Here is a 23,152-nt window from a genome sequence, read left to right on the forward strand (position 1 = left end):
AGATTTTTAGGTTGTGAGTCGGCTTTTTATAACCCATAATTTTATTTTATTTCTTAATTTCGATACCCTATCGGAAGCGAAGTGGTGCCGGGTAAAGGAAGATATTGGCAAAAAAAACAGATTGAAAAACAGATATGTATCTTTTGAAAGTAAATTACAATACATATTTTAAGGGTTCTAATCAAAGTCAAGGCTGTACTAGCACTAGTCCTGATAGTACAGAAACTGTCAAAGACATCATTTGTCATCCCTAGTCGGTAATAGGCTGTCACGGCCCGCGAAACCCCAATTATAGGGGCACTTATTGGGCTGTGATGAAATGATAAGGGAAAAGGTTAGCTACCATATAAATATTATAGGTACATGTACAGGGTTAGCAACTTAAATGGGTCAGTACAATATTGAGGCTTTTTCTTCGAAACTAATATTCTGAAGATAAAAATGTTTTAGATAAACTTTTACATATGTTAGGTACCCTTTGTTCCAAATATAATTTATCTCTTTTATATTATAGTGTAGGTAATTACTTTTAAAATTATTGGAACGTAATGGACCCAAATATTCTTTAGATCACCTGCTAAACAGTAAATCTTGCCAAGATTCTTGCTATGTATTCTAGTATCACCAAATGATGCTATTGTATACTATAACCTATTATTTGCTATTGTAAATGTTTCGAGCCCCTGAGGCCTTGGTGCTCAGGGAATAATTGTCTAATTTTGAACTTTTGTTCCTGGATTTAAAACCCCAAAATGAGGGTTTAATCATCTCTTGATTTATTTTGCCCATGTTCTGAATTTTTCATTTCTTAAATTAAAATCGTATACCAATGTAAGTATAATTATCGTGACAGCCTGGCGCTGGCTCAAATTTAGTTACGCGAGCAAAAGTTGGTGTACGTAAGGTGTGATTCAAATTAAATACCAATCAATAAGTCTCATTCTAGAATTTCCCAAATGTTAATTCGTTCGAAGTTTAATTGAAAAAAGCTCTAACTTTTCAAGTGCTCTGAACTTTTCCTCTCGGAATCTTTAATTTCACTTTCTGAATGTAATCACTGAATTCTTAAAGAGCCGTTAGGATTTTACTTTTTTTTTATTTGAAACGTCGCGAGTCTACATTTAATGGGCAAGAAATGTAGCGGCCAAACGCATTCTTTATATATACTGTCGTATTCGAACTTCAAGATATTCACAAGAGACGACACGTACTAGATCCATTCTAGATACGTTATAGTTTAGATTTCAACTAGTTCTCTTTTGCAGCTCAATTCGGGCAACCAATGTCACTTTTACGTTAGATAGTGTTAGATATCTATTAGATGTGAATTGGATCTCTAAGTCATATCTTGTGGAACTCGTTCAAGAGTATCTTGAGAATCGCAAAAATGTCAAATTTGACAGGTTATAGATCTAAACATATCGTTATCGTATCTTGGTGACGTCTAAAAGTTATCTTGTAGATGTCTATTTCAAAATCCGAATCGGTCCCATATTCTACTACTTACCTTATACTACCCTATTTACTAAACAAATTAAAAAACCGGCCAAGTGCGAGTCGGACTCGCGCACGAAGGGTGCCGTAACCATAAAAATGCGACAGTAAGCGTGAAGCTCGCTTAGTGTTTAAATTAATGCTCGAGGACTAGTTTTAGAGTTCCTTAAGAGCCATTTTATAAAATAATATTTTTGTCGTAATGGGTTTAACAATTGAACTAAAACACATTTCCAGCAAACCTTACTTAGTTAAGCATTTCTTTGTTACAGTTTATTCGTCGACATCGAACCTTAACGTCCAGAAAAACAATTACTACATACTTACCTGTTAAAAAGCAGTTAGAAACGCAATGTGCGAGTACGTGTGCTCACGCGTAGTGACCGAAATCGCCCGATCGCCGCTCGGCTGTTTCCGCGAGAGCTGTCAGTGAGAGGTCAAGATGGCGGAGAAGGTCAGCTGATCGGAGACTCGCTCGCGCAGGCCTGGGAGCAAGCGGCGGAGCAAACGCATTATGGTAAGTTTGGGGGGAATCTTGAGACAGGATCGAGAGTGAAGAGTTTGAAGAGTTATTATAGATACGATAATTTATCACTCGCGAGTAACTGTAGTAGGTAGGCCAGCTGACATGTCTTCAGAAGAACGTAACTGTAATATTTATTTCGTTAACAGCAGGTGTTCGGGGAGTGGGCTCAAGTGGAGGCGGTGGAGCTGGTGAACGATGGCTCCGGCCTCGCCTTCGGCATCGTGGGCGGCCGCTCCTCGGGCGTCGTGGTCAAGAGCGTGCTGCCGGGCGGCGTGGCTGACCGGGTGAGTGTGACCGCGGTCAGGCGAGCCTCACGCCGTGGGCGGCCGCTCCTCGGGCGGCGTCGCTGACCGGGTGAGTGTGACCGCGGTCAGGCGTGCTTCACATCGTGGGCGGCCGATCCTCGGGCGTCGTGGTCAAGAGCGTGCTGCCGGGCGGCGTGGCTGACCGGGTGAGTGTGACCGCGGTCAGGCGAGCCTCACATCGTGGGCGGCCGCTCCTCGGGCGTCGTGGTTAAGAGCGTGCTGTTATGTGCTGTGGCTGACCGGGTGAGCGTAACAGGAGTCAAGCGAGCATGTAAGTAACATCGTCGGCGGGCGATTATTTATGACTATATTTCTTACTTAATAATACTTAAAGTCCAACAAGACTTAATTGGCTTCCCATCCGCCGTCGCAGGGATCTGCACATTCTTTCTCTTCTTTTTAATGTTCTTTTTATTCCTTCTTCTCCTCTCTATCTCTTACAAAAATTCAAGTTTTTGGCAGATGGTAGTGGCCATCGCCTTCGATCGAGTACCAATCTTGCACTGGCAACACCTCATCACAAATCTCGTGCGTATGGTAAATCTTTTGCAGTACGAGCTGTTCAACTTTGGTATGAGTTGCCTCCCTCTTTAAGGCAATCGCAGTCCGTTGTGTCGCTTAAGGGGCAGTTAAAAAAGCTGTGGCTATCGGACCGGAATTAACTTATTCGTGACTATAGATATTTTATATATATATATATTTTTTTATATTTATTATATATAACGTAGGTATTATTTATATTTGAAATATTGTTACTTCTAATTTTTATCTTATATTATTTATTTTCGCCCTCTTTTATAATTTTATTGACTTTCCTCTAGTCTATTGTACTCAGTGCTATATTTGTCTACCGTTCTTCATCAATTCTCATCTACTCAAAGGTTAACTGGAAGAAATCCCTTAAAGGGATAAGTTCGCCTTTGTACTGCCTATCCTGTGCCATAAATTTGTGTTTTGTGTTTTGTACAATAAAGAGTTTATACATACATACAAGACCAACTCAACAATAAACAATAGTATCAGTCTCAAAACTCTGAAACTATGATTGTTTAGTGATTAGGTACGTATTATCGTAAATATTTTACAACTCTGTCAATGCTATTACATAAAGTATGCACTTGCATTTCCAAGAAAACAAGTACTTTGCATAATTCCGTGTCGGTCCAACGTCGAAGCTATGCTGAACAGTTTCGATATTGTTTGTAAACAAAAATATAACCACAGCGAAAGAACTAACCGTAAAGGAAAACTCATTTATTTAAGTGGTCCAAAGGAAAACACAATTTTCTTGATGAGAAATATTAACGTTCCCAGGTAAACAATACAACTAGGGTCGTTCAGATATTACAATCAATACTTACTTACATATTTCTATTTTATCAATTTGATATTAATACGTTATACGCATAGTTATCATAAGTATACTGTTAGATAGGTAGTGTTTGTTCCAAGGGATTAAAAAAAAAGTTTTTGAGCTTTTTCTATTGGTTTAGGTGTATACTTCACCTCGTTATTTATTGAAAGATTTGTATACTTAGGCAGTGCTTATTGTTCAGTGTTGAACATTGAACATCGAACCTTTATAGTAGGTACTAAATATTATTAAAGTAATATATTTATTTTTTAATAAAACATGCCTTAACTTAGCGTAAGTCACCTATTCTTACCACTTAAAACTTGGAGGATACAACTAAACGGAGTAGCCATTAACAGGCTTTCCCCTCTGTCGAAAATAGGCGGCCAACGGTCATACACAATGTATGGACTGACGTTTATCTGACATGGCTATTTTTACGTTACGCATACATTTGACGTTCCCCTCCCCCGCAAAAATCGGCAGACTGTTTTGTACAGAAAATTACAGACATGGCGTCTCCGTTTGATTATATCCTCCAAGACTTAAAACGATCACGTTTATATAAATTGTTGCTGAGCAACAGATTTCATACAAAATTCTTTACGTCACCCTAGGCCCGTAAGTGGGATTTTCTTCCCGCTACGCGAGGAGAAAATCTCACTTCCTGGCCAAGGCAAGACATAAAACTTTAGACAAACCACGGGCGGTAATTCGTAAAGCCCCAGATCGCATATTTATGATCCTCACCTTCGGTTCGGGCCACGAACACCTGCGATCTGGAGCATTCACGAATTCGCCTCCCTAGGTATGTAATGTTAATGTACTATTTTCTTCTTACATAACGGAGGAGTATGACTATATATACCTATAACGTAAAATTTGTACTATGTTTTTACTTCTTCTGATTACCATACTCCTTTCCATCTCCTCCCCCATGCTTAAAAGCGGATTTAACTTAGTTGAAAAATCCTGACCTAAATGGAACTCTATTTAAAAAAATAAAACTACATACAATAAACTAAACTTTAGTTGATTTTCATCTCCTCACAAATACCAAAGGACTGAAATGAGTCGCTGTCAATAGTCGGCTCATAAATAACTAGCCTCTAACTTCTATCCTGCTCACGTAAACCATTATTCGCATAATTTCTATGTTAATATTTCAGCAATTTTTTAATTTCAAGTGCTTTATATTCCGAGTGTTTGTTAATTATGACTTAAGTACACTAATAAGTATATAAAGGCCAGTGTTCAAAGAGTGTTAAAGAGAACTAAGATAATTTCAAATTTTTGGTGTTAATATTTGTAATTTTTATTTAGTTTGATTTATCTTTATATTAAACAGAAGCTTTACAGAAACCGGTCACCTTAAGCCCTTACTGTTAAATCGCATCCTTCAGAAGCCAAGTTCGCTCAAATCCGAGATCTTTAATTAAAATCGACTCAAAGCGATCCGCAATCGGAAATCTCAGACACTTCCGTGCCCCTCAAGACACTTCATTGGCGTTTTCTTTCCTTACCACTTAAATTAAAAAGGGTATAGTTTACAACAGTTTCACCTTTTGATAACACAGCAATTCACAGCATGAAAGTTATCGCAATGTAATTTTTGACTGCCCAAAAATAAGTGTATTATACTAAGTAGAATTGACTTTAAGTGGTCTGTGGAACTTATAATTCCATGCGAAGTCGCGGTCAGGAGCTAGTCCAATAAATAATTAGCAGTTACCGTTATAGAAATAAGAGACAGGCACTTCATTTAATGATGATTGAAATTAAAACCAAATTATACAAGGCTTCATTTACGGAATCGAATCGTATCGGTTTCTTTTTCGATATCAATTTGCAGGTCTCTAATTTAAAATTAAAGTGAAAGTTACAGAAATGTGAGACCTCATTTACTTAAATGTTTCCGGATGAGTTAATTTATTACCAGCCCTGGGAAAAAGAAGGCTACTGTTTTACGGGTGCGGGTAGGTTGGTATTTAACCGAAAAGTGCCAACGGGACCCTATTACTATGACTTCGCTGTCCGTCCGTCCGTCCGTCTGTCACCAGGCTGTATCTCATGAACCGCGATAGCTAGACAGTTGAAATTTTCACAAATGATGTATCTCTGTTGCCGCTATAACAACAAATACTAAAAATAAAATAAAATAAATATTTAAGGGGAGCTCCCATACAACAAACACGATTTTTTTGCTCTATTTTTTGTTGATGGTGCGGAACCCTCCGTGCGCGAGTCCGACTCGCACTTGGTCGGTTTTTTGTATACCTTGGTATGTAATATCTTTAGAGGAAAACAAATAAACCTTAGACTCGCATTTGAATCGATTTTTCAAAGTTATATGATTAGTACAACATACGAAAGCCAGGAAATAAGGGTTTGCTGTTGGGTGTCAAACCGGGTTTAGTAAAATAACAAGGCAGGAAATCGTTATTCCGGCCAAAGTGTATGTGCGTGGATAGTAGCTAATTGGTAGTATATTTTCTCAGGTACCGAGAATTCCCGGGAAAACAGGACCTGAGTAGGTAAAAATAGATTCTCGGTTATATGGGATTACGAAAGTTAGCAACTTTTAATATATACGGTCGTATACATAAAATGGTTAAAAAAAGGTTTGTTTTTATGAAAAGAACTTTGCTCAGATTATTTTGAAAGTTTGCAATGCTAAATGACTATATTAAGTAGGTATCTAGAGATCTTACGTCAAAGGCCAATCGACTAATGTTGGACTTACATTATAGTAATTAACAGCAAAATAGATAAAAAAAAGTTGGATTGCACTTTCGTATTTTGTACGCTAGGCACCTCTGCGGTCGGCATAAATTACGGGAGTTTGTTTGACTTCCGGTAGCGTTTGTATTTCCAGGGTAGCTGATATGTATTTTTCGCATTTCCAAGAAAATCTTCGGTACCTTCGCCATTCCAGACCTTCGCCATCGGTACTCAACGTACTCATATTACTCCCTGAATACTAAAGCTCATTATGTTTGCAGGACGGTCGTCTCCGCAGCGGCGACATGCTCCTGCGCATTGGCGCGGTGTGCGTGGTGGGCATGTGCGCGCGGCAGGCGGCGGCCGTGCTGCGGCAATGCGGCGCGTGCGTGCGGCTGCTGGTGGCACGACCGGCTAGCAGCGTGGCGCAGGTGAGCGTGGCAATGTGCGCGCGGCAGGTGGTTGCGCGGCGTGAGCGTGCGGCTGCTGGTGGCACGACCGGGGAGCAGTGGCGTGGTGCAGGTGAGCGTGGGCATGTGCGCGCAGCAGGCGGTCGTGCGTGCGGTGCGTGCATTCGGCTGCTTGTGGCAAAGCCAGCTGGCAGCGTGCTATTTGTAGCATGTAGCGTGTACCAATTAAGCAATCGTAGCAAAAGGATTGAAGACAAATAAGTCTTTAATAATTCTTCAATTACATTGCATGGCTTTAAAAGCTTTAATGTTGGCTTTTTTTAATAGTGAAGTAATTAGCGACTACATATTGTAATTTAACAGTTGGAACGATTTTTTAATAGTTATATGGGACTTAAAAATAATCGATGTTACCTCAGAACTCCGTAGTCTAAAAATAAATTTCTTATTTTATTCGAATGCTTGGAAAAGAAGCTATTTAAAATCACCTAGTAGACGACGAACAAGCGCATATTAAAGGGGCCACCACACGCGGTGTAATTACCTCCGCGTGCAAGTTTACCGCACCGGGCCAATTACGGAGCAAGCATTTTATTCCGGCGGACTGCGACAACGAACATTCGCAGGATGTTTCCTAAAACCGCAATAGAGATAGTTGGTTCTATAGAACAACAGAAAATTGGTTAATTAGGTGACTGAAGCTAGTCACGTATAGTCACGTCACGGAGCACGTCTGTCTCTACACAGTACCTTACCCGGCTTACAGTGGTAGGTACTGGTACAAAGACTACAAACGTGACAACGTGGTTCAAACACAAACTTAAGGAAAGGAACTTGGTAGAATATTAAATTTTACCCCTTTTGGGAAATTATTACAACCTCATATGACTAATCTAATAGTCACTGTGTGCTGGTCTAGTATGCAGGTTTGGTCCGCTTTGACCACTAATTTTTCCCTGTTTTAGCCATACCACGCCATAACTGTTCTCGACGAATTTCTTCGTGTACCTACCTATTATGACTTGCACATTGTTATTTTGTTAGTTATAGGTAAATAACATAATACACATACTATTACAACAATATGAGTCTATATGTTTTGTTTTTATATATTATAAACTTTGCTTTATTTTGTACAAAGAGCCACCACTGTTTTTTGCCTAAGGTAAGGGTAGCTAAACGACATTACACAATTTTAAATAGAAATTCATTGCGAAATTATACTTCCATCGTATTAAAATTAAAGAACACTCCTTCCAAGTCCAAAGTAAACTTCCTTCAAGAAATATTCACGATATTAAAACCTAAGATTTTTTCCACCAAGTGCAAAAAGTAAACTTTCTCGTAACTCCTCCAATTAGAAAATATAGGTCGTGGTGTGAAAGCACTCCCAGTTTAGAAGCGCTAACACTCCTTTTAGAATGGCGTCGCCGACGCTTTGAGATTTGCTTCATTTCGTTTGCTTAATGCTTTAGTAACCTTGTGCTCAAAAGAGCAATAGAAAATGTGGGACGCAATGATGTTAATCGTATTACTTTGCTATTAAATTAACAAAATTTTAATCTAGGTAGGCACCTATATTTGTAAATCGTTCTAACGCTTGAATGTAATTACAGGTAGGAGTTTACATAACATTGCGTTATAAAATGTATATAGGAACTTAAAGTCTATTTTTTTATTCTGTAGACTAAAATTACATTTCATAGTATGGAATGTTATTTTATGTTCATATTATGAAATGTCATTTTAGTATACCGGATAAAAAAATAGACTAGGTACTTAATCCTAAGACTTTACAGTCAACTTTTGATAATGACAAGACAAGAGATAATGGTCCGTACCTAACGCCCTAAATATTAGAGATGCCTCGAATAGTGGTTTTGGCCGAATACCGAATATTCGGCCCCTCTCTCGGCCGAATGCCGAATATTCGGCGACCGAATATTCGGCATGAGATGCGAACATTGTGAGTCACAATTATTATGAAAACTGTTCGCCAACAAAGCACAACGTTTGCTAAGATTATATTTTTTGTAAAACAGAACTAATGAATGTAGTTACAGTCAATCAAATCAGACCCATGATAAACATAAAATATTTCATAATCAACAAATGCTTAAAAAAGGGTCTTCCTATTTAACAACTTTCCAATAACACATTTTAAATATTAAATATACCTAATTTCTGGTATTTTTATTGTGTAATTTTTCTTTTTAGGTAGGGGCATCAGATATTCGGTATTCGGCCGAATAGTAGGCAACATTCGGCCGAATTCCGAATATTCGGCAAAGTGGCCGAATACCGAATAGTTGCCGAATATTCGTGGCATCTCTACTAAATATGGCAAAAATTTGAGCTCCAATTTTCACACTATTTGACAACTATTCTGTCAACTGTCGAATAACTTATGAGTCGCTATCGCACACACATCCAATATGTAATATGCTGTAGTAGGCAAGTGCTTTGTGTGTGCAACTATCAGAATGATTTTATGATTTCCTAAATTTGTAACTATGCCTTGTATAGCCTTGGCTGATTATCGGCAGACCTCATTAACCACTTTAACCAGGCTGTAATTAAGCCCCGACCGGACGTGACGTCACAGTCACATCGGAAGCGCCGGATGCGAGCCGGAAACGGTGACGGCGCACCAACTTGACGGCTCGTTTGAAAGGCATGTCGGTTTTATTGGCTTGTTAACATGTTTTGTGCTGGAGGTGCAAAGTAAGACTAGTAGGTGGGCCATTTTATTTAAAGTTGTCCCCTACACTTTTTTTTTAATTTGTGAATTTCTATGTAACCTATTTCTACTCAGAATCACGAGCTCTTTCTATCCTAATAGGAGAAAAAAAGTGTCGCAAGGTTTTTATTTCCATTCCGTTACCATTTTTCGTAGACTTTGTATGGTGGTCACGAAATGGAAAGATCGAAAAATGTATGGACATTTTGGGACACTTATTTTCTTCTATTAGGATCAAAAGAGCTCGTGATTCTGAGTAAATTGTCAAACGTCAACTTCGTGACTGATTCTGAGAAGAAATAGCATAAAACATCCCAAATTTGAAAAAAAAAGTGTTGGGGACAACTTTAAATAAAATAGCCCAGTTATATATATTTGAGCTGTAAACCTCGCGAGTCTGTACTTTGTACTGTACCTACAAGAAATAAGTTTTTGGAAAAAATCTCATTTTTAGGGTTCCGTAGCCAAATGGCAAAAAACGGAACCCTTATAGATTCGTCATGTCTGTCTGTCTGTCCGTCTGTCTGTCCGTCTGTCTGTCCGTCTGTCTGTTCGTCCGTATGTCACAGCCACTTTTCTCCGAAACTATAAGAACTATACTGTTGAAACTTGGTAAGTAGATGTATTCTGTGAACCGCATTAAGATTTTCACACAAAAATAGAAAAAAAAACAATAAATTTTTGGGGTTCCCCATACTTCGAACTGAAACTCAAAATTTTTTTTTTCATCAAACCCATACGTGTGGGGTATCTATGGATAGGTCTTCAAAAATGATATTGAGGTTTCTAATATCATTTTTTTCTAAACTAAATAGTTTGCGCGAGAGACACTTCCAAAGTGGTAAAATGTGTGTCCCCCCCCCCTAACTTCTAAAATAAGAGAATGATAAAACTAAAAAAAATATATGATGTACATTACCATGTAAACTTCCACCGAAAATTGGTTTGAACGAGATCTAGCAAGTAGTTTTTTTTTAATACGTCATAAATCGCCTAAATACGGAACCCTTCATGGGCGAGTCCGACTCGCACTTGGCCGCTTTTTGATACAAGCTTTTATCGCTGACTGTACTTTTCTTTCCACAGGCAACTAACACCGAAATACTATACGTTAAAATTAAATTTCTAAATTGAAAAATAAATTGACGCTACACAATTTCACCGGAGCCGGATACAGCGGCGGAAGCAGACATGACGCCAAACCTCGGCTACGGGGGGATTTTTCAGTGACAAATTAAATTTAAATTTTACGCTCTGCAGCCAAATTAGTTTAATGGATTTCAACGATATTTATCGATATCGATTGGTGTTGTAGTTTTGGATGTGAATATAATTTTGTATGCAGTTAGAATATGACATAAACGGGATCACTTAACCTTTTGAACGGATATGTACATACAAAAAAAATCACTCATATCCCAAGATACTGTAAAAAATCAAACAATTAGTAATAAACGTTCTTGGGTACGACTATACATATACTCTAGACTGAGTTTAGAGCAATTATTTCATGAAACCGATGCTGCTAAAAATACGGGGGTGCGGGGGGGGCGAGGTGAGCGAATCCCGTGCCGTGATTGGTTCGTTCAAAGACACGGACCAATCATGGCACGGGATTGACTCGAAGATGGAGTAAAACTACCGTATAAGTGGCAGAGGGGGTAGCTTATTTACTATGCTCAGTCTAGAGGATTCCTAGTCTATGCTATATACTCACGACGTGGGCTCGGCGACTCTACATAGGTGTTAGTCCAAATGATTAAAGAAATATTATTGAAATGAAGGTTAATACGGGTAAGTGTGCCATACGGATAAGTGTGGCGGCCCTTTTACTGCTACATGCGTTTAGTGCCTTTAGTGGCTGATGTATGAACTCGCAATAACACTAATCAATGTGCAAAGAGGCCCCGATGTGAAGGTCAGCCGCACTTACCTACTCTTATTGACCTTATGTAAGTTAATATAATAATTAATAGTTTATCCTCTCTTATTTACATATTATGAAATGTTAGAATAACAAAATCCAGTGGTTATTGATCTGAGCTAAAGTTAATGACAATATTTCCTGAAATGTGGGACGCGCAAATAGTTCGGAAACTGACTTAAAAGCTATCTTGGCACAGTTTGGAGATTCGGCGCCAGCGGTCTGCCAACAGACCCTCTGGGCCGCTTCGTAAACTGAATAGTACCGCAACGTCAAGGTTGCACACTGAACGCAAACTTACTATCGTAAACTGGAGTTGACTTTGACTCGCGGGGATACATTGATAATCGATTTTTGAGAAATAGGGAGTCGATTTTTGAGAAATAGGAAGATGATTTTTGAACGCAGCTAAAGAATTTTGTGTGGTTCGCAATGTTAACCGAAATACACCGTTTGGCAGCCGAACTAGGTGGCGCAATACGGTGTCATAATATGTTTTACGGTTACTAAATTGTCAAACGTCAACTTTTGACAACCAGAGTTATTGTAGATTTAAAGGGTCGTACAGCGATGGCTACAGCTACTATTTTTTTAATTAAGCCCTACGAAAAGAGACTTCAAGGAACTGCCATAGGGACCATTATTCGATGCGAGAGGTATCTAATACCGAGGTATTATATATTTTCCTCGATATATATCGTCGATATATTTTCCTGTCGCTTTGCAAAACAAACACAAATCAGTTATGTACATTTCCCTACGGGCCTCACACTGGGTTTTTGGTTAAAAGGCACTTTACACATTTCGTCACTGTTTTTTCTTCACCTACGCTCGCTCTACAACCCATTTAATGTAGCTTAATCGACATGTTCACTGTTCACCACGATTTAAAGTCCAATCACATGTTATTATCTGCGTCCATTTAAATAGTAGATAATCTAAAATCAATAAGTAGATTAATATCAAAGCGTGATGTTGTCATATTTACTTTACGCGAAATGCAATACTTAATCTTTATTCCTTTAATATAAAGTTTATTTTCGTTTGACTTGTGCCAATGACCTTTTCATCATGCTTTTTAGCTATTTACAGTTACAGTTGAAACGATATTATGGTACATATGTATTTCAAAACTTCAATATTTTCACACTTTATTTGACAACATTCAGCGAGTTGAACGTTGCGAGTTATTTTAAAAAGAGTTCTTCAGTCCATTATTTTCTAATCGGGTGCGTAATCATTAATTATTCGGATTGCGGTAAATTGTGAAACTCATAATAATATAGATCTGAAGATGGCGTTATACACAAAAGGCCTTCCGCGAACCTTGATAATCGAAATTATTGTATTTAGGTACGTATGAGATAGACGAAACCCCGTGGTACATTCCAATAATCAACTCGACCGCACTCGCCTATTTCCATGACAATACACAACATATAATTTGGAATATGTAGGTACCTACATTAATGTCCACATCAAGGCGCCATAACGTCATTACAGTGAGACGCGTATGACGGGTGCGGGGTGTGGCCGTGGCCGCCATGACTGTGATTTTATGCTCGGGTCTGGAGTTTGGTGATTGAAATATGGGTTTGGCGTTTGGGGTGGTCGCTATCGTAGGTAGTAGTACGCGATGACATTGCTGTTTAGTCGTTGCAGAAATGTAAACTTTGTTGACAATCGAGTGTTAATTTATATCAAATGTGTCTCATACCCGTGAGGGTTACGCCATATGTTATGTCCACAGTCAACAACACATTGTCAAAACTAAAGTCCTTGGCATGCTAAAAGTCCTTCAAGTTAAGGATAGCATCTAGAAATATAAATAGGTACTATGTCGTATATAGCCGAAGTACTTATTTCTCTGACTGTATGAGAAATGAGAGGAATGCAGAAAATGTCGGTTGGTAAAATTAAAGAAATTATAGAAACGGTCAACTCAAGAGTACCCTAAAACGATAAGCATAAAGAAAACCTAATGACCTTAGAAAGGATGTATTTAGGCAAACTTCGATCTTTGCGTATCTCGGGAATCGTTGCCAATAATGTTGTCATCATCATTGAGCGAGTGTCACCTTATCTATACGAAGATGATTCGAGGTCCGTCCATATAGGTGCGGCATTTACCTAAATTCGCTTGAATGGTTAGTACCTACCTAAGGATAGGGATCGAGCTATATGACATCGCTATTTGATAAGTAAACGAGCGGTCCGCCGATGTTTGAACAATATTTGTTTACTAGTGATCGCTTTTTCGAAAACGGGTATGAAATTTTCATTCAGGTATCGGCAGCGAAAATTCGATGGAACAAATAGGTACCTATATATTTGTAATTTTTTTCTGTTAAACAGGTGGCTCATATAACACTGCAGCATCAACTAGCAGAAACCCTCAGAAATGCTACACTGACGTTATAAATCAGACTGCAAGGAATCCCTTTGTTTCTCAAGTTTATGTGGTGGTAGTTCCCTTTTGCCGGATGTATTTACTCTTCAGGTCGAGTGTAAAAAAACTCCGCTCTGATTTTCCCGTTACTATTTGACATTCGTCGGGCGGGCGACGAATTTCCGTCAAATATTTTTGCCAGTGAACAAACTCTGGAACGTGCCGGCGCAATTTTTGAATTATTAATTGCCCATTTTTAGGGCAACCTCGAATATTTATGAGGTAATAAAAAGGGTATTTTATTTTGTGCTAAATATAAAATAAATTCAGTGAAAGAGCTCTGGGTTAATAAGATAGCCCTAGGATGACGAATCAAGCGAACTTGGTTACGGTTAAACGGCTGTCATAAAACTCTGGTATTATTTACCTGCTGGAAAATAGTAATCCATCCTCAAAAGTCAACTTTATCCGGTTTCTCGGTGATCGGTTGGACTTAAAATACTTGAAGGATATCGAAAATAAACAGCGTAAGTACTATACTCGCACTCGGGTTACACAAAACCTTAACAAATTTTATTATACACCTAAACCTTTCTCAATAATCACTCTTTTATATAATAGGTGAAAACCGCATGAAAGAACGTTCTGTAGTTTCTGAGTTTATCGCGAACATACATACATACAAACAGACAGACGCGGTGGGGGACTTTGTTTTATAAGGTGTAGTGATTATACTTAGAAACGTATGAAATAGGTCAAAAGGAAATGATTTCTTATTGTGTCCAACAATGAGATTAAAACTATTATAAAAAAAAATATTTTAATAACGACTCGTTTGTTCACAGTCTCTCGGCGCTTCACCCGCGCCGGTGGTTCCATCCAGACTGCTGACTGACCCAGTGGAGCTGGAACGGAGGTTGGCCGAGGCGGGACACGACGGCTTTGGTGCTCTTTGCGAAGATGCGACTCCCGTGTCGCCCCCACCCACTATTATCGAGGAGAGGCTGCATCACAGGGTAAGATAACATTATCATCTAATTATCAATTGCAAGTGTGTCCCGCTTAGCACCTAGTCGAGCTGGCTGACACGTTTATACTTAAATGCTGGAAAGGAAGTTGGCCGAGGCCGCCTACAGATAGGTCCCTGCGTGGGCGGGCGCGATGTGTAGACGCGCCCAATGAGGTGAAGGGGTGATTTCCCCAAGAGTCGGGTCCCAGTCCGGACGGCCGCTGGCGAGGTTGCGGAAGAGTACTTCGGCGTTCCTGGGACCTCGCCTTATAGCAGCGAGGCGGCAACAGAGGGGTTTTAGTGGGTAATCCTGGGGTCTCATTAGCCCACAACAGGGAGTCCCACATAACCATCCCGGCCCGTCCCCGCGCCGGGTGGTATGCGTAAAGCATTTCCCCTCTTAAAAAAAAAAAGACAGGACACGACGGCATTGGTTCTCTTTGCGAAGATGCGGCGCCGGTGTCGCCCCCGCCCACTATTATCGAGGAGAGGCTGCATCACAGGGTAAGATAAAATTATCATCTCATTACCAACCTGCTGTTTGTCCCGCTTGGTACCTAGTCGAGCTGGCTGACACGTTTATGCTGGAATGTCGTGTCCTGTCATGTCCTGACAAGACTGCTTTGGTGCTCTTTGCGAAGATACGGGTCCGGTGTCGAAGCCCGCCCACTATTATAGAGAAGAGGCCGCATCACAGGGTGAGTCATCACCACAGTTACATTACTTGCCTGGTTGAGCTAGAGAAGTTAGCCGAGGCAGGACACGGCGGGTTTGATGCTCATTGCGCAAATGAAACTGAGAGAAACAGTGAGTCTGATTCAGATTTAACAATTTGTTATGGTTTTGAACTGGTTTTGATATGACCTTGAAGATGGATCACTCTGATTGGTGCATCCGAAATGAAGTGAACAACCAATCACCAAGACGATCGTTGGCTTTCAGCCGTATTCGAACAATAAGATACGCCAAAAATTTTATATTGAAACGATATGGATCGGATATGTCAGTATATCACATATCCGATCCATATCGTTTCAATATCTAATATTTGACGTGTCTTATTGTTCGAATACGGCTGTTTGGCTGTGCGAAGATGTGTATGACCTCAATTGTTTAGGTGTGTGCTACGCCGTAGCACTGTTTACTGCTATGTAGCGAAAACTGTTTGTAGAAGCATGAATGCCATACGCATTGAAGTATTTCACCAGTTAAAATGTAACCTTTGTTACAGCCTGTAGCATCCATGGTAGCTGTGGTGCCGCGCGGGGCGCTGGCGCCCTCTCCCCGCCCCCCGCCGCTTATCCTGCCCCCGCCGGACCCGCAACCTCCACCTATGAGGTAATAATGTTAAGCAACTTACCCCTATGTGAATAGATATCAACAGCTATCAATGCAACTTTAAGGTTATTGTTAGTTCAAACGAAACTCTGTAGCACTACTTACAACATCATCACTAGCTACCACCAAAATAATCACCGAATTAAATTTAATTGGGCATAATACTATTAAGTATACGCTATTGTAGAAAACGGTTTACTGAATAAAATATATTTTATTTTATTTATTTATTTTTATATTTAGACGGTACTTTCGAAAGTTCTTTTACGGCCTTTTTATCAGTTGTGGTTTTTAACAAAGGATTATTTTTCAATTTAAAAACTAAAATTCAACCTTTGGATCATTTAATCTGGCAAATAAACACAGCTTGTAAGGATTTACCTATTAATAGTTTGTTTGTAATGCAGGCTGCCGCTCGACATGGCGATTCGTGGTACAGGGGAGCCAGAGACCTTGAGCTACCAGGTGGACCTCAACAAGGACTCCGCGCTCGGCCTGGGCATCACCGTCGCTGGCTACGTGTGCGAGCAAGGTAGTCAGCAGCAATACTTGCTAAGCGGGCGAGGTGTTCAAAATGATCTTGACGCGACTTTGTTGTTAAGAGAATAAGAGCGCGTCTAGGTAATTGTGAACACCTCGCCCGCTTAGCAACTTCTGCTGCTGACTGTACTAAATATACATATCATACATATTGTACAGTCTCCATTCAGACCTAATCTGCCTTCATCAATCCTTGGGATAAGGTATGTACCTGAGTTTTATCTGAAGCATATTACAAGTATTACAACTGACTAATGATTAGGATGCTAAGAATTAACAGCATATTCTTAAATGTCATTATCAGTGACAGCTACTACTGTGACAACTACTTATAAGTTAACAAACGCAAAATAGTTAGAAATGTTAGAATTCATCCAGCGAGTCGGGCATAATATAAACTACTCCAATATTGGGCAAAGTGGTGGAATATAAATAGTTGCGGGCACAGCGGGTCGCTAACTAGACGGGGCGAAGTTGATTCATTTGGTGCAAAGAAGAAGCGGTCAGCGGGACACGAAACTACCGCTTAAGTTCGTACCAGGGATGTTGCGGATGCCGATTTTTTGACATCCGCGGATGCGGATGCGGATTTTTAAAGGCTCACATCCGCGGATGCGGATGCGGATGCGGATGTGAAGATAGATACATAAAAAACGTTAAATATTACATTTTAGTAATTTTTATTTCAAAAAACCGGCCAAGTGCGAGTCGGACTCGCGTTCCAAAGGTTTCGTACATTAAATCCCACTCACGCTTGACTGCTCATTTCTAATAGGTTTTTTTGGCTAATGACTAAATTACCTAGCAGTCTAGCACTTACGCCGATGCTAAGACGTTCCTGTACCGACCTGTTTCCACATCCGCATCCGCATTAAATCCGCATCGATTTTATGCGGATGCGGATGCAGATGCGGATGTTGAAAATAATGCGGAAGTTCCGCGGTTGCGGATGCGGATGCGGATATTCGCAACATCCCTAGTTCGTACTGCAGCCAATATTAATTGGGAGCTGTTAGATAAAAGACGCGCCTTTTTAAAAATCATTAGTTGATTACTTAAGGAAAAAAAAACACTGGAGTCAGTTTTATAACGATCCATACAAAATCCATGTAATAAAGCGACTCAGAAGTGTGAAAAACACTGCCAAATAATAACGAGGGTGAATCTTTGCGTTCGTCAATGCGGTAAGGTTAAAATAAATAACCTATTATGAAATTGACGGATAGTTGATTGATATTAAACTTTCGTGAGACATATTTTAAAAATTCAAGTGAGTGAATCCGTTGTCGTCTAAACAGGATACCTAGTTGATTATTAGCAAATTATTAGTCAACAATTTTCGAGGGATAATGAAGCCAACAGATAAAAGGTAACTGTCCCAAAGCTACCGGATAAGCGTCTCCAATAAATTTGACCGAACCGGGTTAAATTTAGAAGCAGAATGTGGGCCGATCTGTCCGGGTGTCAAATTACGAGTACCTACAGCTCTACAGCTCACCGGGAGGCTTCGACGGTGCCTCGTGGAGTATCTGAAAATAGTAACCTCAAGTTTTTTATTGTAGATGACAGTTTGGGTACCTATCTACTAGTTCTAGCTAGTTTCGTTAGCAATCTGCAACTTCTTGATGATGAGGAATCCAAGTAAAAAAATCAGCGGTGGCAGCATGGTTCCATACTTATCGCCTGTCACTGTGCCTGTCATTTTTGCACTTACATACTTGTTAGAACGTGACAGGCATGGTGACAGGTGATAAAAATGCGACCATTCTATCGCCGCAGGATATAGACAATCATATTTTACGAATATTCGGAATTTTAAAATGAAACTTTTATCCGATGCTGGCAATTTAGGTGACTTCAACTTTAGATTAAATATATAAAACTTATAAAATAATGGAACTTTCATAATAAAACTGATGAGACGCAAGAGATTTAAGGTATTTAAACATTTTAACTATATATAATTCTTACATTCCCTAAAAGCCTTTTTACTAGTATTAACTCTAGCCAGCTTCAAATTTCAGTGTAGAAAAATGCGTAGTCAAGCTTAGGAATTTTAGATGTAAATATTTTAGAAAACATTTTTGTGGTCTGTGGTTTGTTTAGGGCTTATATAGAAAACTTTTACACTTTTTGTTGGGTCCGTTTTTTGCGCAAAATGAGGCAGAAAATATTTATACAGTGCCTGTCCACTTTATTAATTTTTAAATTCAGCCATACTCTACATAGAATGAAATTATCCAAGCTAGATTTAACTCGAAAACATTTCAAGTTTCGCATTGCTTCGAAAGCGGGGTAGTTTTGAAAATGGCAAAATATCTATTAAACTAGAAGAACTTTCTATTGTAGCAACAGTAAGCAAGTTACCTTGTTATACGTTGCAGTAGCATGAGTGTTGCTAAAGTTAGCATATATGATAACTGATTATTTTAACATTATATCGTAGAGTCTGCGGAAAGAGAAGAGTCATGGAATGTATGGAGCCTAATACATTCTACGACTCATCTCTTTCCGCACAGACTCTATAAGTAGTTGTGTGTATTACTTATTCTCCTCTACCTTATCAAAACAAACCAATCTACAAAGATTTCGAACACATGTCCCAACTTTCCCAATACCCGAACAGATTACAACGGCGCGACTGTTTCCGCAACCGCTCCACGCCTAGTTTAAATTCGGAACTAGTTGGACTGTTCGCATGTGCAGTTCGAGATTTGTAATTAGAATAGGTAATTACACATTGGGTAAGGTGTCATTCAATAAAACTTGCTAACTATGTAAACAAACCGCCATACTAAAATTTACACTAATTGTCAATTTACTAGTATAAATTTTGTTTACATAGTTAGCAAGTTCTATCGAGTGACACTTTAGAGGTGTTATCATTTATTATTGGACTAGCTTGTGTCCGCAACAACGTCTGCGTGAAATGTTGATTGATAAAAACTATTCTATGTCCTTCCCGGGGTCTCAAACAAATCGTTATAACAAATTCCGTCTAAATCAGTTCAGCTATTAAAGCGTTAAGAGGTAACAGACAGGCAGAAAGAAAGACCTATAGTATTTATAAAAATTATAGAAGGGATCACCAAAATAAGGTTTTATAATTATATGGATGCAGCACCACTTGCACTATACTACTAACCCGGGGTTAACCGGTTGAACCGTTAATCGTAAAGTAGGAGATCATATATGAAAAATACTTATTGCTTCAGGTGACGCTTAGAACAGAGTTTTACTGTTATTACATACCGACGCGACGTCTTCCATCAGTTAAATTCCTCAATAAATAATAAGGAAAACTTGTTAAAGTAACGCTTATATCGAAAAAAAAAAAAAATGTTTTTTTAATCGTCATAAGTGGACTAAACACTTAAAAGCCATTGTTATCTAATAGTTTGTTGTTTAATTTGTACCAATTACGATGTGTGTTCGTTGTTTACATGAAGTGAAACACGCGATGATAGAAGAAAACCCGTTTCATAAAAGCAACAACGCTTGTTCTCTTGCTCAAATTTATTCTTTTGAACTTTTGAACCTCGTTGCCTAAATGCATAGATTGTGACGACAGACAATAACCAGGAGCAAACAGTTATTGATCTTAGAAGAGTAGTAAAGTAAAAAAAAGGAGTAGGTATTTACTCTGTAGTAAAGTAAAAAAAAATCGTACCTTGCATTAGACAATCTGTATCACGCTATATATTTTGTCATCACACGACAGTCAAACGGTTACTTTTGACAGAGTTACCGCATTACAGTGCCATCTACACCAGCTGTCAAATTCTAAGCATGAATTCTTAGGCTTAACAACACTTCTCTTTGTTTGGAGGGATATTCTTTGATTGATTTTAGATTAGAATCGCAATTTGGTGTTATAATCGATTAGAATCGCATTGATTTGCGTAAGCTCGCTTCCGCTAACATAAAACTAAATGGATATGCGGCGGATTATTAGGCTAAATTGAGTTTAAATTTAGGTTAACAATGATAGCATTGATTTCCGTCTAATTTCGATACTGCGTGCTGATTGTTAATATAAATTGCTCAACATGCGTGTGCAATGCATCACGGTTATAAGCTAAATTCAAAAAGTTAGCCCGCATTAGGCCAACGAGTAGAAACCGCAATGTTTCCCAGTAAGTAGGTATTTGAACAGGTCTTAGGTATTATTATGGGCAGTTACATTATTGAAAAATTAATACGACGTATTTATTTTAGCACTAAAATGTAGGTATGTTTAGTTTTTTACCTTATCGCATGTAATCGCACAACGTGCGTGTGCATTTTGAATACTCGTATCAGACTCAAAAAGTCGGTTAGCCCTTTTTGAGCTTACCTTGCCACACTCGGTTGTTTTATTTTTAATTCGACGTAACTAAGTATTTTTATTTTTTTATTTCTCTCCATTTCAGCGGACTAAGACAAAATAATGAAACAGAGTCGCAATTTCCGCGAGTGCCCGGGCCGATCTTATCTCCATCTGGGAACGATCTCATACAATACTCTGTTTTTTCCTACTTTGATTTATCGAGCAGTTTCGATAAACCGTGAAGATGAAACATTGGATTGTTTCCCGGTATGCCGGCGCTGTATCCGTTTGCTGTCGAATACTCTGACCTAGATTGTATCTGGCAGCAAATATAAAATAGCAATATTCTAGTTTCTGGAATACGATACTTTATTCATAAATAAGCTAGTTCGAAGTTGAGTCGTTGAAGTTGAAAAAAACAACGAATTTACGAGTAGGTAAGCGTTTTTCCGGATGCATCCTGAAGGATGACATTTTTATGAAACTGTCTGCTATCCTTGCCTTTCAACTTATGCCTTTTGGGGTTTAGTCCAGTTACCTCAATATGTTTTTTCGTCATTGTAGAACAAGTAGAGCTATCGGTGAATATTGTATAGAATGATATCGTTAAAATAGCGAGAGGATACATATCGACTGCTATATATCATGCATAACCGAGTGTCAGGACAGCGCTCTGCGCATTTATCAGCCATGGGAATTTACCGCTGAACATAGGTTCTCCATCGTTCGGCTCAATAATGCCCGCATGTGTACTACATGTTGGTGAAGCATAGACTCCAACCCCACTAAGCTAGCACTGACTTAGCAGTGATAATGACAATGCATAATATAGTTTGGCAGAAGTCAGTAGCAAAAGGCGGCAAGTTTAAAAACTGTAGGCGCGATGAGTTGTCCTCCCATAAAAAAAATTGAATGTCGCGCCTTTTTTATACTGATAAAGTGGGTTTGCCAGAGTAAACATAATATCATATCCCATAGGAGCGCGTAACTTGACGTAGCAAACTTAGCTTACAGTAGTATTTGGTGTGAAAACTTAGCGTGGTCCGACTTTAGTTTCGTAGCGGAATTCTGGTTAGTTCCATTTTCTATGTAAAGAGTTGACACTGACTTTTGTCTTCCTTCACAGAGGAGCTGAGCGGCATCTTCGTGAAAAGCATCAGCGAGGGCAGCGCCGCAGACCTATGCGGCAGGATACAGGTCAACGACCGCATTGTTGAGGTGAGTGCCGCATGCCACAGATGCCACATATTATCTGTCATTTACTAAAATTAAGTTTTTAAATTTAACTACCTCTGACGACGACTGAAGTCTTCTCCGAGACCACGGGGACAACGCTTATTTGCTAGAAATGTGGTAGGTACAAAAATTAGGTGTTAACATGCAATTTTGCGAGTTCAGCACATTTTGCCAATAATCTAGGCATGCAAATTATGTTTTGTTTTAACCTATATTATACTATACATTATTTACAAACTATTTACATAATATCATATACTCACCATCGCATTACGTACGCAGATAATTTAGTTATTTCGCCCGTGTATCTAATTCTACTGCTAATCGATCGTACAGTTTGAGACGAGTAGAAATCCCATTTATTTTCCGGAGCAAAACGTATTGACTGGCTTTGTGAAAATAACTGTTATTCGTTTGCTTGACATCCCTATTTCACGAAACAAATTTGGCCAGATTTGGGTGTAATTGAGCCATTGAGCTCTGTAATACGACCGGGTATTTTCCCATAAACTTTACTTTGACCTATATAATGCCCAGTTTTATCCATGAATCCGCCGTGAACCCATAAATTTACTTTATTCGCGAGTGAATAGAGCTCCACATAATTTGTAGCCGTTTTTCGATGGAATGTGAATGAGATGAGAATTTAGCGTTCAAATATGAAACCTATTCCAAAATCCGTGAGATTCGATTTTGCATTGACAAATATTTGCTAAAACGCGAACTGGGCTTGAGCAAATTTGGATCTTATATTAAAGTCTCTAAGACTCATTTTCACTTTAGCAGACGGTACCTACAGTCGTAACGTTACTTGAATACCAAGTGCTAAAGTTCAAGATTGAATTAAAATATGATCA

At 39.0% G+C, this 23,152-nt stretch overlaps 1 protein-coding gene across 2 annotated transcripts in view; it reads left to right on the top strand.

Moving 5' to 3' along the window:
• Positions 1 to 1,825: 1,825 nt before the first annotated feature.
• LOC134659967 (uncharacterized) overlaps positions 1,826 to 23,152 on the top strand; it is a 138,340-nt gene continuing 117,013 nt past the window's right edge. Inside the window, exons 1-7 of one of the 2 annotated variants that reach the window (XM_063515665.1) lie at positions 1,826 to 2,011; positions 2,167 to 2,304; positions 6,682 to 6,831; positions 14,709 to 14,879; positions 16,104 to 16,210; positions 16,618 to 16,742; positions 22,186 to 22,277. In XM_063515665.1, coding sequence (XP_063371735.1) covers positions 2,009 to 2,011; positions 2,167 to 2,304; positions 6,682 to 6,831; positions 14,709 to 14,879; positions 16,104 to 16,210; positions 16,618 to 16,742; positions 22,186 to 22,277 — 786 coding nt within the window. In that variant the 5' untranslated portion in view covers positions 1,826 to 2,008. Of the gene's footprint in view, positions 2,012 to 2,166; positions 2,305 to 6,681; positions 6,832 to 14,708; positions 14,880 to 15,290; positions 15,377 to 16,103; positions 16,211 to 16,617; positions 16,743 to 22,185; positions 22,278 to 23,152 lie in introns of those variants that run through there. The other variant, XM_063515672.1, reaches the window with a different exon arrangement.

This window comes from Cydia amplana, chromosome 2 (assembly GCF_948474715.1).
Source record: "Cydia amplana chromosome 2, ilCydAmpl1.1, whole genome shotgun sequence".
Taxonomy (NCBI): domain Eukaryota; kingdom Metazoa; phylum Arthropoda; class Insecta; order Lepidoptera; family Tortricidae; genus Cydia; species Cydia amplana.